Genomic DNA, 18,159 nt, shown 5'->3' with positions numbered 1-18,159 from the left:
AAATAGAGACGAGACTGTCAATGAGACATTTACAAATAAACACGAGACACACATTTACAACTGTCAACGAGAACGAAACCAAGGTTGCCATGTCTCTCTCGATAGGATCCTTAGTGGTGAAGTTGTTGTGAACCATCCAATTAATGCGTTTGAGGTAACAAGATGAGGAGCCTTTCTTCGCAGTACAGAATTCAAAATATATTGTACCATTTCAGTATGGGATATTGTTATACACATGGGCATATATATAGGGGGGGGATGGATCAACTTTTCATATGATTGGGGGTTGATTTATTTCGTAAGTGAAAATCCAGGACACTGTTGGCCGGGAGCTTGTTGGGGAGCAGGGGGTGCTGCACCCGACAAAGTTGTGTGTATGTAGTCACAAAGTCACGCTAGTATTGATAGCTCTCTGTTCATCTTTTTTAAAAACCAAATATCTTTAAGATGACTCGAGGGGGGGAAATAACTGATTTGACAGTCTCAATGCAGTTTCTTATCGCAGAAATTCCGAAACTATCAGGAAATTGCAGACATTTTGTCTGCAGTCCCATCTGGTGTGTATCCCGTCCTACGTTTCTAATTTAAGACAATAAAATAAGTCCGAAGAAATTTTTATGAACAAGCAGATGAACAGGTAACACTGGTAATTTTACTGAACGAAAGGGGGGGTGGACCCGTTGAACCCCTCTTAAATACACCCTTGGTTAAACACATTATTTCCTTGTAATAATTATACATAAACTAAGTATTAATATGTACTGTGCAACTGATGTATTCTTCTGTGTATTTTCTCTTAATTGCCCAAAAATATTTGATCATAACTTGAGCAACAGAAATGAAACACAAACTGAAATTGCTTTATGGAAAATAAAGTAAAATAGGCTTTATAAAGTGAAGAATGTGAAAATTCTTATTTTGCACTACATAGGATACGGTAAATTTCGATAAATATAACTTTAAAATATATATATTTTTGAAAGTTTGGTAGCAATATTTTTCGCATGACCTGAGAACACACACGCAGCAGGGGAACCCTTTCATTTATCTTGCACGTGAGCAGCAGGGATATTTCATGGAAGAATGATCATTACAAAGCATAGCTTTCCTTTCCACTATCGCTCCTTCTTCCATTATTTAAATCTGTACAGATTTGTAAAACTGCTGCACATGTTCACTCACCGTGGGCTACCCTCAGTAAACTGGATGCTCGAAGCAGACGACAAACGAGCTCTCTCTAAGGCGTGACGTATTAACATGGCGGGGCGTGTTTTCAGCGCAATGCTAGCCTCGCAACTTTAGGAAGTCTACTTTCTGCCTTAAACTGGACGCAGAGAAACACGAGAACTTACAGGGGTCATTTTTCCGGGGTGCAGTTTTTAAAATTTAACTCCACGTCCCAATCTATAAATATTTTGGTGTTGCTGTTAAAACTAAAACTTCACGTCCCAATCTAATTTTAATGTTGTTTCTTTTAACCTTAGTTTGAAATGTATTTTAACACATAATATCTTATAATTTAGTAAAAAATTCTTGCCGTACGTATAACTCAGGCTCAACTGTATTTGAAGTTTCTCCAACTTCTATTGAGGTTCAAGACTATCCCTTAGTAGTGATGATAAAAATCACTTCATACATACAGAGAGAGTAACGATAACAACAAATATCCACTCACTACCAGGGGACATGAACAGATAAGACACCCAACATTCATTCTGCAGGCGTCGGGACTCAGTGATATGTGAATTGAGCGAGCAATTAGCATGCACCAATCCAATTTTACCCAGATTTCTCTCTCTAGAGCGTATTGTATCAAAACCCTCCCAAGTTAATGGGAGTTGTAGCTCAAGATCTACAGTTTCGTGATCCCTAGCCTACAGAGATGATACTGATAAACCAATTAACCTCTCCGATGCAATTAAGGATATTAATGTTTCACAAAACTAAACAGATATTTGATAATTTATTACCTACATTTCAATATCACAGAACATAATTAAACCAGACCAATGTCATTTTATGTAACAGCATCTCATACACGAAACTTCCATTATTTGGCTGAAAACATGGATAATCAAAAAATGATTCAATGCATTTGTACATAGAAACATGAAAGACCAACTACTATGCAAAAGAAAAATTCTCCTTATCCCCTTGGTTAAAAAAAGGTAAAGTGTTCCCCTGTGCATAGCACCACGCCATGAAGGCGTATAGGGGGTGTGAGGGTAACGCCCCACACTTTCTTGATCCGGTCGTGAGTGGGGGTGATGTTTAAAAACTTGTCAATTTCTAAAATTTTGTACTGATATGGAGAATAAGAAACAATTTTACTGAAATATTATCACTTTATTTTCACACAAGTTTGAAACAAACACTTAAAATGAGAGACATGGAATACGTACGGGTGTACGTTGATTCACTGTTGAATATATAATTCACTGTTTTTAAAATAATTAAACTCAAAAATTCACGATTATTATGCACTTTTCACTCTGCGGCTTCCTTGCCACCTGCTTCATCCTCATCATGACTTGACGTATGCCATGTGAGGCGCTCTTCGTAAAACTGGATAACTATTTGAGGACAGCGGGTGTTAGCTTGGCGAGCAGGTACGAGGTCTGCTTCATCGGTTCCTCTCCTGTGAAGGAAAAGTTCAATAACCCATTAACATATTCAATTTGAAAATTATCACACAATTTACTGATAAAACAATTACACGTATAAGATATTAAATAACGCAATTCCTATTTTAACCTTATTCAGACAGGACAGTTGCAATCCAAGTGGATGGAAATGTCTTGAGGGTGGCTGAGATTACACCTGTCCCAGTGCAACATGGCAGCATTTAACATATCAAAAACCAGAGATGATACAAATGGTAGCAAGAAAGTTTTGCAATACACCTTCAATTTTCACAATCTATTAAAATATGAGGGTCGTACCGAAGGTAATGCAAAGGTACAGGTATTGGACATTGAAACTTAAACACATGGTAGAAAGCCATCATTTTTATTTAATAAGGTGTTGGGGTGCCTTTGGCAGCCAGTACAGCAGCAACACGTGGGAAGGATCGATCGAGGTCCTGCACCGTGTGCAGAGGGATTTGGAGCCATTCCTCCGGAAGCACAGTGACAAGTTCAGCTCGATCCTCTAACAAACCCCATACAGGCTCAATAATGTTGAGATCCGGCGATTGAGCAAGCCATGGCAGATGTTCAACCTCACTGTCATGCTCATTGAACCACTCTGTGGTTAGTTTAGCAGTGTCAATAGGGCAGTTATCATCCTGAAACAACACCACCCTCCGGGAAGAGTGTTTGAACCATAGGGTGTAAATGGTCCTCCAGAATAGTCCTATAGTTCTTAGCAGTGACACGACCCTCGAGAACAATTAGTGGGCCAAAAATCTGCCACGATATTGCACCCCACACCATCACAGATCCACCTCCATGTTTGACTGTGGGTACCAAGCAGTCTGGGTTGTATGCATCAGAGGGACTTCTCTGGACTCATCCGAGAATATGACACGTTTTTAGGTCATTCAACATCCAGTTTTTATGAGTCTGGCACCACTGAACCCACTTGACGGCATTTGTGCTACTAATGAAAGGCTTCGGGATAGCAACCCTGCCACGAATGTTGGCCTTATGCAGGTATCAACGGACTGTACACTTCTGCGGTGATTGCCGATGCGGTAGTTTTTCGTTTTCATGCAACAATCCTAGTCAATGCCCTGACGTCCCTTTCCACCAACTTCTCTTGTCCCCTGCAGTTGCTCCTCCTGGATGTGGTTCGTCCTTCCTGTTCATATGCACACATCACCCTGGATACTGTAGCTCGCGAGACGTCATGAAGTGTTGCAGTTTTGGACACAGATGCACCTGCTAGATGCACCCCTACGATCTGCCCTCTTTTGAAGTCTGATATGTCCCCCATTATACCGCTCTACACACACAATTTGACGTTCACTGACAAACCTCTTCTACTGGAGTGACTACCAAGGACCCGCAAACTGACTCATTGCCCATTAGTACGATTTCAACTACCAGATGGCTCTGGTGAGTCTCGCAAACATCCCAGGCTATTTGCACAGGTGTTTCAGTTTCAATGTCCAATACCTGTAGTCACAACCTCTTTATTAACAGATGTTGATCGTTCACATTGCACATGTAGTTGGAGTGACTCTTCCTCTAAACAAAATAGCTACTCAACATAGTCTCCATTTAAACCAGGGTTAGCATTTTGCCTGTTTTTCTTTTTTTGAAAAACCCAACCCAGGTGGGTTTTTCCAGAGAAAAACTGGGTTGTATTGGGTTTTCAAGTTATATATATATATAGACGGACTTCCGGTTCAGTCTATTTCTCCTCACACCGATGATGCTATGAAATTAGCGAAAATTTTGAATTTTTCTACTGTCCGGTGAGTGTTTCCTTTTACCTTCTTTGATTTTTACTTAGCCCTTTTGGCCCTCCTTGCTTTTATCCATTATATATATATAAAAGTGAAAGAGGAGAGAGGAAACACTCACCGGACAAAGAAAAAATTCAAATTTGTGATGGTATGTCACATCTTCAGTAGAGAGACGTTGTAGAACTAAGTGACAAGATGGAAGAGTGAGCATGACCTGCAGTGTTGCCAGGTCCCGGAAAAAAAAAAGGTTGACAGTACCACAAAAAAAATCTATATATAGATGGTTCTTTCGCCTGGCTTGTCGAAAACTGTGTGTGTGTGGGGGGGGGGGGTGGTTGGGAAAAGGTGGTGGTGAGGATAGGGGTTACTGGGTGGCCTTGTTCAGGCCTGGAGGTGTGGTTGCATTCATGGTCGATATGTAGGCCCTCTCCCATCTTCTACGTATTGAGGTGTTGGTGGATTTGGGCAAGGAGTGGACGATCTCGCTACCTGGAAGCAGTCATTAAAAGGAATATTGTGGTGATTGGTGTGGATTGTGGTGGACCAGGATGTTTAGGAGATTGGGAGGGTGTTTGAAGACAACTCTGGGCTTGTCGGGGAAGATATTTCTGGTGTCAGGATCACTGTGCAGGATGGGAAGGAGGGAACGTAGTGTGTGTGTGATTTTGTTGAGGTGGGGGTGATATTGGGTGACAAGTGCAGGGGGATTGGTGGCAGGTTTCTTGGTGGGAGTGTATGAAGCAGCTCGGGATATTTGTTTGGGGACCAGGGTTGAAGGATATCCACGGTTGGTCAAGGCTTGGTGTAAGCGGAGGTTATAGTTCTGTCGGGAGGTGGCTGAGGTGTTGACCTCTGAGGGCCAGGGATGGCTTTCTTGGTGTGGAACGGATGGGAGCTGGAGAAGTGTAGGTATTGCATATGGTTGGTAGGTTTGATGTGGATGGAGGTTTCCAAATGTCCTTCCTTTGTGTGCACATCCACATCCAGCAAGGTGATTTGGTTGGTGGAGTGAGTCCAGGTGAAATTGATGGAGCTGAAGTGGTTAAGTTTGTCTAGGAAGGTGGTCAGGGAAGGTTCTCCATGCGTCCAAAGCATGAAGATGTTATCGATGAAACTGAGCCAGAGGAGAGGTTTGAGAGATTGGGTCTCCAGGAACTCTTTTTCAACCTTGCCCATGAACAGGTTGGCATAGGATGGGGCCATTCTGGTACCCATGGCTGTGCCTCGGATTTGGAGATAGTGCTTGTCCTTGAAGGTGAAGTTGTTGCACGTGAGGACAAGGTGAGCTAGATGGGTCAGGAAATTAGTGCTGGGGTTTTGGTCTGTTGTTGAGGAAGGATTCTATGGAGCAGAGGCCATGGGAGTGAGGTATGTTCGTGTAGAGAGAAGTAACATTGATGGTGGCAAGGATAGTGTTGGCAGGTAATGGTGGGAGAGTTAATTTTCTGAAGGAAGTGGCTGGTGTCCCGGAGGTAGGAGGGCAGAGCTTTAACAAGAGGCTGGAGGTGGGAGTCGACAAAGGCTGAGATTCTTTCAGAAGGTGAATTGTAACTGGACACGATGGGTCTGCCAGGTTTATGGATCTTGGGCAGCAGGTAAAAAGTGGGGGTGCGGGGGTTGTCTGGGATGAGCATGGATATGGTGGAGGCCGTTAGGCCGTCCAGGGGACCTCGGGTGTGGATAAAGTCCTGGATTCTGTTGAGGTGTGTGGCTGAAAGGTCGACCATGGTGGTTTTGTAGGTGGAGGAGTCAGCCAGCTGGCAAGTGGCTTCCGCCAGGTAATCTTGAGAGTTCAAGACCACCGTGGTGGATCCCTTGTCAGCTGGGAGGATTTTGATGTGGTGGTTCTGGCGGAAATCTTGAAGGGCTTTATCTTGAGAGGGATTCAAGTTGGGTTTGTTGTGGAGGTTGTCAAGAAATGAGCTGTCAGTGATAGTGGAGATTATAGCAGTGATGTATCTTTCCAGGGGGTGGTTGGTGGGCAGGGGGGGGGTAGGTCTTGGGAGGATGGTGGGCAAAATTGGAGGAGGCTTGAGTGGGTTTCATTGGTTGTGGTCTGGGGGAAGGCTTTATTGCCCAGAAGTGGTGCCATCTGAGGTGTCTGGCAAAGGTGTGAATATTGAAGAGGAGACTGCATTGGTTGTGGGGGAGAAGGTGAGGCCTTTGGATAGAATATCAATTTCAGTAGGGGTGAGATTGTGGTTGGACAAATTTAGTACACTTTGGTTGTGTTGGGGTAGGTTAGGGTCACTTAGTTCTACAACGTCTCTCTACTCCTGAAGATGTGACATACCATCACGAAAATTTGAATTTTTTCTTTGTCCGGTGAGTGTTTCCTCTCTCCTCTTTCACTTTATATATATATATATATATATATATATATATATATATATATATATATAATGGATAAAAGCAAGGAGGGCCAAAAGGGCTAAGTAAAAATCAAAGAAGGTAAGAGGAAACACTCACCGGACAGTAGAAAAATTCAAAATTTTCGCTAACTTCGTAGCATCATCGGTGTGAGGAGAAAGAGACTGAGTGTTTCCTCTTACCTTCTTTCATTTATATATATATATTAATAATGAAATACATTATTAACGTCTGATTTTTCCCGGTCTTGTCCCTGCAAAAAGCAGCACTGGAACTCACCCACCTCAAATCAATGGGTCCTGGGGGTAAAAGCAGCCAGAGTTTGGTTGTGATCACATCACCTCCAAAATGACAGATCAAGAATATGTCAGGCGCTACCCCCATATCCCCTGAATGTGCCTTCATGGTGCTGTGCTATATGCACGGGGAACTTTACCTTACCTACTAAACAACACACGGTAGCTGTACACACACTTTAAAATCTGCGTCAATACAGTTTGTTCACAGTTTTGTTTTCCCATTATTTTTGTGGATGTTTCAAGTTTAAATATCTTCTCTGTGTATTAGCCATGCCAAAATTATAAGGCTGATATATTTAATTGACTGATTTCATCCAAATGGAATACTGTATCCATCCTCCAAAACTAGGGGTGTGACGAAGCTGAAAATTTACCAATGCTGATGTACTCACCGATAATTTTTGGAACCGATGCAGATATTGAACCGATTCTGATACATAAGATTATTAAACAGAAATGGGATGTTATTTTCTGCATGACAAAAATAAATTTGCTATGTACATTTGCATCTACAAAAGGTTATGTGAACCTAGAGATTTAACATTAGTACACAAGCAGTTCTTTGAAATGCAAAATGATTTCCTGTTCTGCCAGATTCAACATCAGAAATACGAGATTTGGAAGCACTTCAGGAAGTAACCTACTACTTCTCTTATCGCAAATCTGTTCAGCAATACTGAACACTCAATCACTGAATACTGATGCAGCAGGCATGCCCAAGTATTTTCTCAGCACTTGCTTCAGGTTTGAATACTCATTTTTGAATTTTCAATACAACAGCAGATCCTGGTTCAGCAATGTATTATTTTATTTCCGATTTATAGTTGGGTTGATCCTCTGAAGGAGAGTTTGCAATGTGTAATTATATTACAAAAACTGTACAATAATGACGAATCATAACCAAATTTTCAAACTAGAATATAAAACTTATTAGAAGGTAAAATTCTAGTATAATCTGTACCGGTTTAAATATCGGATTTTTGCCGATTCTGATACCGATATGTCAATTTCTGCCGATTTTCATACACCTGTAATCGGCTTCGGCACATCCCTATCCAAAACATCTGGCTGTTATGAAACTAACAGTTCCCATGGACAAAACATTAGTGGTACCCTTTTGGATCCCAATATACATATGCAATATATATTGTTAAAAAATTATTTGTCATGCCATAGCTTAAGAAATGCCATAAAATATTTGTATCTTTTTCTAATGTCCAAAAATGTAGTTTACGCAGATATTTGAGTGTCATCAGAATTTGGAGCTACCTGAGAATATGAAAAATCAATTTTTCATCCACCATCTTGAAATGCTTTCAACAAATGCAAATGCAAAATAAAATCATTCCCTGGGTGCGACGAATTTCAGCTTTAAAACTCTAAATTTGCTACAGATATCGTGGTCTCAAAATTGGCAACTTTGCCCCACCCTTCCTAAACCACACACTATATTACAGAATTTTTATTAAAAGCTTCAAACTCAAGCAATGTCCTAACGAAGCTGAGACTTAGTTTTCTCAATCTACGAAAATCTAACCTCAAATATTTGCATAACTTAAAGCTCTCGCAAGGCATGTAAAATCGTCCACAGTCTTTACACATGGTGACAATTTTTTCTCAAATATAATGACAAAAAAATCCTTTAAGTTATTTTGTAACTCTAAAAATTGCAATTCAAAAGCTTTACATTTATGGCAAAATGTATGTTTGAGATTTTACCACCACTCCTCTCCTAAACTATGAAATATAATTTTAAAAGTTTTACTACAAAATTGCGGAACGACTCATTATCTACAATAACTGAGTTTAGTTCCATATACTCAGAAAATGCATTGTAAACAGCATCTTGAAACACATTGTTCAATTTCACTCACATGTAATACCATTACAGTCTGTCAAGTTTTCTAGATGCAGAAACATCATGGTCACTAAATAGATGACTTGTCTTACTTTGCCCATGCTTCTCCAAAATCGTGCATTATGTTTCGATAATTTTATTGTGAATTTACAGTGCAAGTAATGTCACAATGCTCCTGAAAGTATTATGCACAAAATTGTAGTCTCTATAAAGGTTTGAAAATGTCAAAAATGGTCAAAATATGAAAGTATACGTATGCATTCTATTTACTTGAGTACCCCACCTCCTATTTTTAAGAAAAAAAAAAAGAAATTGTGGTAGATTATGAGCATGCTCGACTTCTTAGGTATAGAGCTCCTAACCACAAATAACATTTATGTTACATGGGCAAGCAACCCATTACGTTCAATCAATGCACTGAACTGGAGGGAAGGAGGGAGGGGTCACTGTCTCAGTGCAAGGCACTGGGAAAAAAGCAGATCGTTTCAACACATACTAAATTTTGAGAAATGAAATTAATCATTTGAAAAGTGTTACATTTAATTATACCACAGTTAACTTTATTCTACTTTCACGACATTTCAATAAAATTTATTCAATTCTCCTTTGTAATGTTTAATACATGGAAAAATTTATTGTAAAAGTTGATCCTTACAGGTGAAACTATGTGGCTTGCCCTCATACGAAAGTGACTGATATCTAAAGTGCTACCTCATTTCAAAATTATAAGCTTTGTTCGTTCAATGTTTTATCTAAATATTGCAGACCCTTTTGATTTTATGTTTCTTGGTTATATGTTCGTATTATTTCTGTTAAAAGTCTACTTCTACCATGATTTGAGAAAAATATCCTGAAAAAACCCACTGTGACTTGTATCACATTAATTATTTTCAGTATTATAAGCTTGGCTAAGCCTTTATTTTACAAATGTCTTCAAATTGTTGACAATTCTAGATCCACACAATTACTTAAAGCAGTAATTTACAACATTTTCTGGAAGAAAGAAAAAAAAACCTGTGGGAAAATCTGGGCTGAGCCCACCCGGGCCAAGTCTGATTTAAAGCGATGCATTTGTGCCATCGTTGAACCAAACTCAAGAATCCTCTTTGAAAAAAGTCCCGTGTGCACTGTCGTATCCACTTCTTCACAGCCACTTTCACCTCGTCTGTGCCATCAAATCGTTCTCTGAAGACTGTCCTTCATTGGACCAACAAGTAGGAGTGAGAGGGTGCCAGATCTGGGATGTACGTTAGATGGGCACCACAGACCAGACCAGCCCAAGAGGTGTGTGGTCGCACATTGTCATGGTGAATGTGGATCGTTTTCAGATTCTTGTGTGGTCTCTTTCTCCTAATGGTTTCTCTATGCTTAATCTCTCTCGTGCTCATTCCTGCTTTTCTAATTTCCGGGGCAATGGTGGAAGGGTGCTTCCTCTTTCTTTCTTCCTTTCATGGAGTGTCTCAATGTACTACTCGCTGTTGATGATACGGCAGAGTTCCCTGAAATCAAGCAAGCTCACGGATTGTGACACGTCTGTAGGTGCAAATAAACTCATCCACTCGCTGATGATTTGTGTCAGTGTTCACAGTTGATGGTCTCCCACTGCATGGTTTGTCTTCAATGCTAGTTCCCCTTCTGTAAACTTCTTCATCCACCTGTACACATGGCTCGTCAATGGTGTCATCTCCGTACACATTCTGTAGCCTTCTGTGGATGTCGGACAGCCTGCACCCCTCCTTTCTGCTTGGAATACATTATTCACCTTCAAGGAAGACAGATTCTGAAACGCCTGTATAGAGGAAGCGTCACTCCAACGACATGTGCAATCTGAACGATTAGTAATAAAGAAGTTATGACCACTTTTGCATTACTTTCGGTATGGCCGTCGTACTTTCCACCACATTCCACACATTTCTGCATACTTTGAAAACAGTCGAACCAACTCTCTTCCAACTTTCCTGAGGGAGCTGGGCACACTTCCATGACATAGGAATGCAATATGGGAAAGAATTTTATTTTTGGGAAGTTGCAGACAAAATTAACACTTCTTGATGTTACTGCTCATTTTAAGGATAAACTGATTTCAAGACATAATTTTTCAGGAGATTTTACATAAAAGTGGTCATGTGATTCCCTTTCCATTGAAAATGTTGATTGATTAGTTCATTGTACTTTTCTGCACCTTTTGGCTAATCGCAAAGATGGATCAGAAACATACCGGGATAACAGAAGAACCACAGAGGAATATACTGAGATTCCAGATGCCAGAGTCTCGCTAGTCTACAAAATGCAGCCCAGGGTGTACTACGTGAAAGAGAATTTCTTGACATTTGGGTGTCTTTGGAGAGGATCACCTCTTACACCCCAATTGCAAGGTATCCGAGAGATACAGTAATACACTTGAAAAACTGCAATCACTGGTATAATATATTGGTAAGAGAAGCTTTCCTGTCCGCTTGTTTCATGCAAGAATGAACTTAATAATCTTCATGCAGGGTTGTGTCTTAATGCAAATAGACAAACCATTGGGGTAAAAACAGAATTCTCTGACATAACAAAAGTTCCCAAACTTCTCAGTTTTCCTGGTCTGTCACCATCTTGCATTAATCCATACTGGGCAATGTTCAGTCCTGCTCAGATAAAGTGACACACTTCAACTGCCCAACTTCATAAAGCGTGCCACTTTGATCCTCAAAACATTCCTACAGTGTATGTTACAGCAATTTAAAAAATAAATAATACTATAACGACGCATGGTTTTAGAAGCGATATCGGGCGGAGCTATGGAGAGCGTGTCATTGGCGGCCAGCCAATAGCAGGAGTGCAACGTTGTACAGTTAGGAAACTGTGGCGCGCAAGTTAAGACACCGTGTTCATTTATTTTTCTTGCGCGCAAGAAGTTTTCATAAAACTCGCCACTCTAAGGTTCATCATACGATGGGGCATGACATTTTGAATCTGTCTGTCCAAGTCCCATGAATTTCCGTTGCCTACAGCCGGAGTTATCGTTTGTTGAAGAAACACTGGGAAAAAAACATCTCTCTACACACACACAATGACCCTTTTGTTTTCCTTCCATGTTCAGTCTGTTTTTCGTTGCCACCGTGTTGATCTCGCTGAGTTGTGGTCTTGGTAAAGCCATGGGTGTCAAATTTGGCTGAATATATACAATGGCCCTTCATTGTTATGGGCTTTCACGAACATTGCGAGTCTGAGTCACTTTCAGTTCAGCATTTTCGTAACAAGGACGGTGTAAGATAATTTTACTCGTAGGCCACGAAGAACAGTTGTGAGAGGATTCAATACAGCCCTTATTGATTGATTTGATTTATTTTACTTCGCTTTTCTGCCACTTATGGCTAATTGCGAAGATGAGCATGGGTGGTGATATGATACTTGCAAACACCTATTCCCGGACCGGAATTCGAATCCGCGAGCCCTGTTGTCGTAGCGCACTGTGCAATACAGCCCTTTTGTTCGATAGTTGTGCAAGAGCATGTGTTCCGTGAGTGTTATTTAATATTGTCGCACCGGCCACCATGGTGGAGTGGTTAGCATATTGCGCTACGATGCTAGGGGTCCCAGATTCGAATCCCAGCCTGGACATAGATGTTTATGAATGTCCGTGCGAAGCCAAAAGTGACAGAAAAGTGTAAAATATTACGTTCACAAGACAGAAATCTTATTTTTGAACAGTGGCGGCGATTGGGTTACAAAACGGGGGGAGGGGCGCAAAGAAAATATATTTCCCTTTTGTAGATAAGGTTTAGCATAGTGCGGGCACCACAGTGGCGAGAAGTGGGAGGACAACTGCCCCCTCGCCCCCGCCCTCTAATCGCCGCCACTGTTTTGAAATGTATTCTTACTTCAAGGAATTGGGAGTCGGAAGAAGTGCGTGCTGAAACAGTTTTCTCATAGTCTAGAACTTACGGCTAAAACGTGTGGTGTATGGTGCATACTGTGTTGCGTATTATAAAACAGGTTAAAGTATCTACCACAGAAATCGGTGAACCCCTACTCAAATCTCCTGGGAAACATGCCAGAAAACAGAAACGAGAGCGATGATGGCCTTGCAGTTCCTCTACAATAAATAAAATACTTTCAAACTTCTTTCAGGTACGAGTTTCTCTTGTATGCTGCAGTGGTATGATATGGTTCAATCCTGTGTAGAATTCTTTACTATACATTTCATTGTACAGTCACGGACACTGGCAGCTTGTAACGATTCCATCGAAAGTCAATGTATTCATTACAAGCCAGCAGTGTCTGTGACTGTACTCATATATCATGTGCATGTATTATATATAAAAAAGTTTAATATTGGACATAACAAATTCTTTGTGTTTCTCTTCCGCTAGCAGTTGGTTTGGCAACAGCGCGACAGCACTGGCTGCGTATTGGCTGAACTCAAGTTCCTTCTAAAAGCGTACGCCGTATAACTCCACATGCACAAATGTACTTACCATTTCATCAAAAACATAAGTTCTCCACTTGAATCTGTGGCGCCAATTATCTTTTCAGGGTCTAATCCACGTTCAAAGCCTCGTGGTTTGTTGTCTTCCTGAAAAGCAATATTTTAAATTTAATACTGTGTATTTATGTATTTGTTAATTTAAAGGTACAAAAAACAAAAAAATTGAACAGTGGTGAAGGTTTATTGCATCATCTATCAATCATATTAAGCTTGTAAGGAACTGGATTTTTAGTATTTTTTTCTACACAGTTTGTCACACTGGTAGTTTTTACAAGGTATACAATGGTGAAGAAAAGTTTCTCGGGCTATCGACGAGGTGAGTTGTGGAAAGGATTCCAAGCTTTCAAGAGCTAACATCACTCTCATCATGGGTACCCTGAAGATAAAGAGTGATGTCTCCTCTCAAAAGCTCAGAAGCCTATCCGGATATCACCTGGTCGATAGCCCGAGAGAATCTTTTCATCATTCATTGCCAGGAAAGCTTCAAGACTTACTTCATATACAATAGTGTTTGTAACATACTAATGACAGGAATGTCACATTATATGCAGTTCCTTTTACAAGACTTGGACTGCAAAGAAATCTTAAAATCCATCTACAAAATGAAAACTGATCAAAATTAAGTTTACACAGATGAAACAACTAAATAACAATTACAGAAACTGATAATATTGATGAAAAATAGATCTTCAAAATCAATTTGTTGCAGTTAGATCTCAACATGACAAACTTTTACTCGAAGCAATCACATATTATCATCTTCATGTAATAATAATGTTTCAACTTTTAGCCCCTGTGAGATATCCCCATTTCAAAAAGTGTGAAAAATGCATTTTTGGAATTTCTGACCTTTTATATTGTTGTCAAGTTACTGTTAAAAACAACAATCCTGGAAAGTAATCCACACCACAATCCTAGGACACTTTTTTGTTATTTGGAGGGAAATTTTTGAAAATTGAAAAATTACAAAACTTTTTTTCCAATTTCTCTCATCACTTCATTTTTATTCCCATAAAGTAGTATAGGTGTGTTTCATCTACCACAAACTGTTGCATTGTGGAATCGAGCAGCCTTGATGGAAGCCAGTTCTTGGAAACATGCGAGAGTGAGATTTCAACCTGTTTGCGATGGTACATTGTGAAGTGTGCACTATTCGGTTGTTTTAAAAGAAAGCAACGTTTATCCTCTAATTTTACAAGGAAGAACAGAAGGTGCTCTTCACGGCACGGAATGTGCAAGGAATCTCTAATAGTTGATTAGAAGATTCTCTGGTTGGCGAGAATAAATCATGCCAACATTACAGAGTGTGGAGTGAACATTTCCTCTAAGTTCATATATCACCTTCCTCTAACTCTAGTATGAATTGATCGAACTGGTGTGTTTAATCATACTTGCAAGTAGTATTTCATTGTTTTTTGGTGGAAAAGTGCTGATATTTCTGACAAGTTTCACTATTATCAGATCCATGAGAAAATGTGAAAGTAGTATGCTATGCTGTACCATTGCATACTGCGAGAAAAAAAGCACTGCTTGGTTAAAACATATTAATTATATTATGGCGTAAAGGTCATAGGCCCTTAAATGCTAGCATAATCATTCGTTCTCGAATGTAGTCAGGATAGCAAACGCCTCTATTATAAGACACGTAGCAGTGAGCAGAGATTTTATGCACACACAATAAGTCGTCAGTAAACAAAGTTTAAAGTGTTGTTTGAAAGGTTTAATCCGGTATGGCAAGGAGAGTCATTATTTAACAGATGCTTGAATATTATAACTGAACACAGTTGCTTCTCATTTGATGCACCGTAGTTTGCACGCTTTGGACATCATGGTGCTGGTGTAAATGAATAAGCTAGCGGAAAAAAATCTGCAAGATTACGATGGTTGCAGTACGTTTCAAATGGAAGTGGGTGTGTTAGCCTAATCCTACTTTACGCCTGCTCAATTGGTATGTGGATTACAGCACATTCGATGTGTTTCCGGCTAAGTGGGAAAAGTGTTGGCAGCATCCAACTGTTATTTAGACCCAAGGTAAGGCGAGAATTTACACTTGAAGCCAGCAAAATTACATGGGGTAGTTGACAGTGCACATGTGGAATTTACATTATTAATGCTCCACTCAATATTTACAAAAATATAGTGTCTTCACATCTTGTTGCATGCATTACCATACCTCTGGGTATAGATGTACTTGACATTATGCATGTGGCGATCACGTGATTCTCACGGAGCACACTTCATTTGACCAGAGGGTCACGTCAGAAATTATTTGATGTGTCGTTATTTGATATAGCAGTTGGGATCGAAGTAAAGTCTGTCTTACTGCAAGATGTAAAGTGCACCATGTTCTCAGGCATTAAAATACAGGAAACTAGTTATCGGAAGATAATTTTGGAATTGTCGGAAGAGGCAATTATTGCACGTATGAATAATATAATTGTAGATCATTTACCTGTCGAGTACAGATCGGGAAAGACTTTTGTCATAAGCGTTGCATATTGTGATGCAAACAAAGTCTATTTGTATTACTAATCAATATATTTGATTTGGTTTGAGTGTACAAGCACATGTTAGAAAGATTAATGAAAGTTTAAATACCAAGGCCTATGGTACCTGTTGTAAAGGTTGAATCATATTATCTTGTTTTTTGCATGTAATAAATGCAGTAAATATTCCGACTTAATATTCTTCACTTTGGTACCTATTGTGAACATATAGTTGCCTTATGTTGACACACGTAATTGTTCTTTTATGTCTTTCAGCGGATGGGCGGTCATGTGCATGTTTGGATGTATGGTATCCTGGGATATTGCATGTGATCGTGTAGTATGTATCAAGTAGCATGGTGAATTCCGCTCCTCACGCTGTGCATCCAGCTTAGATAAAGGAATAAAGTAAAAAGGGGTTAACAAAGTTATTTTTTTTGGACGAATAAAAGCACGCCTATCTTTTCGATATGAGATATGGGATTGCTATTGTAAACTCTTGTGTTGTACATATTACAGTTATATCGAGTGAGCATAAAATTGGTGGCTAATGTCTTGCTTGATTTGTGATTCCACAGATTCCCATGAATAACTGGAAATCTTAGTAGACAACATAGATACTCAGGAAATTCCATTACAGGGTGTTTAGAAATAGTTGGTCTTCATTTACCTTTTAGTGATTGGCAATTTTCAGATATAGTAATAGTGGTAGTTTTATTTATTTTTTTAAATATTTTTTTGGGATTAACATTCAAAATTTTGTGAGTCGTCTGTACTGTGGAACTGCAAGCGGTGTAACTCTCGCTGGCGGATGGTGGTCGTGCGAATTCCAGTTTGATTGTGATTTTAGGAAAGATTGGGCATGAGTATGATTTGGGGGTTGTGTCTTCAGGCGATGAGAGGGTAAGCACCTCGCTTCAGAAAGCGGATCATCGTTAAAATATATATATATCAAAGTATCCCAAATTGATTTGGTTTATTTTACTTTGCTTTTCTAATTGACTTGGTTTATTTTACTTCACTTTTCTACCACTTTTGGCTAATCGCGAAGACAATGATTAGTGATGATATGATTAAATTGACGAAGGGACACTCACAAAGAACACCCATTCTTAGGCCAGGATTCGAACCCAGGATCTGACATCGTAGCACTAAATTGTTAAAGCAGGGAGTGAAATTACTGTTTTTGAGCAACTCGACATTTTTAAATTACAGTGCTTGAACAAACATTAAAAGGAAACAGTGGCAATAATGTCAGAGCCTTAGAATTTACAGTTAATCTGTATTGGATGTAAATATTCCAAGCAGAATCTGAAAACAAAGGTAGCTGGGTCACGTAAATAAACACATGTGAACTAAAGTTGGCCAAAGGTTTACACCACTCAGCAGGCTTTCCTATGTCCAAAATACACTTCTTACTTCTTTAATGGCACGTTACATTTTTATCTCAAGAATTGGTGGAGCAAGGCTGCTCATAATGATAGAGAAGGGGTGAAAGCGAGTGGGCGGAGCAAAACAGTGTGCACGGTTGCAAATGACTGGTAGATGCAGTGTTTTTGCCAGCTCGAGCCCTCTCAGGTCACTACTTGCAGAGACTTGTTTTTGTTTGCTTGCTCTATAGATTCCTGGGGAAGAGTAGACAGGAAAAAATATTTTCTGATGAACCTCCTTCCTGACTTGAAATACAATGGACCAGCTGCATATTTAGCCACTTAGTTATGTGTTTATAGCGATAAAAAGTATAAAAAGCCAGTATGTTCCACTGAATTATAAGATATAGATATATTGGAATCCTTAAAATTACCTGTAATTTAACAATAAACTGATTAATGCCTACATTGACTGATGCCCTTGAAAAACTGTTAGGTTTATAAAAGTACCTTTAAGTCTTCACAATGAAACAGCATCATACTTCTGAAACTGTTGATGCTAAAATATGTCTGGTCGTTTAAAGTTTTGAAGCTAAGAGAGGAACAGGGTTTTGTGTCCCTTTTAACAACAGCTTTTATTGATTAGTTGATTTGGTTAATTTTACTTTGCATTTCTGCCACATTTGACTAATCGCGAAGATGTGGGTGACGGATATGATGAAAGGACACAAGGAACACCCATGCACAAGCTAGGATTCAAACGCTGGATCTCTGGCTTCTTAGCACAGTGAGATAACCACTCTGCTTAATAAGAGCTGCCAGCAACTTTGTCTTACTCATTTCTATATCTGTGTCACTGTGCTCAAAATAATGCCTATTTTCTCTTTGCAC

The 18,159-nt window shown here is 39.7% G+C and overlaps 1 protein-coding gene across 2 annotated transcripts in view; it reads right to left on the bottom strand.

Annotated features, from left to right (window-relative positions):
• Nucleotides 1-2,325: 2,325 nt before the first annotated feature.
• Nucleotides 2,326-18,159, bottom strand: part of LOC145992049 (chromobox protein homolog 1-like) — a 50,805-nt gene continuing 34,971 nt past the window's right edge. For both annotated transcript variants that reach the window (XM_083128190.1, XM_083128200.1), the window contains 2 exons: nt 13,402-13,499; nt 2,326-2,638 (listed from right to left, as the gene is read on the bottom strand). In XM_083128190.1, the coding sequence (XP_082984316.1) occupies nt 2,488-2,638; nt 13,402-13,499 (249 nt within the window). In that variant the 3' untranslated portion in view covers nt 2,326-2,487. The remainder of the gene's footprint in view (nt 2,639-13,401; nt 13,500-18,159) is intronic.

The sequence above is a fragment of the Lepisma saccharinum genome, chromosome 1 (genome assembly GCF_977018435.1).
Source record: "Lepisma saccharinum chromosome 1, izLepSacc3.1, whole genome shotgun sequence".
NCBI classification, from domain to species: Eukaryota; Metazoa; Arthropoda; class Insecta; order Zygentoma; family Lepismatidae; genus Lepisma; species Lepisma saccharinum.
Note: the sequence above shows the minus strand (reverse complement) of the source record. Positions and strands in the feature narration are given on the sequence as shown.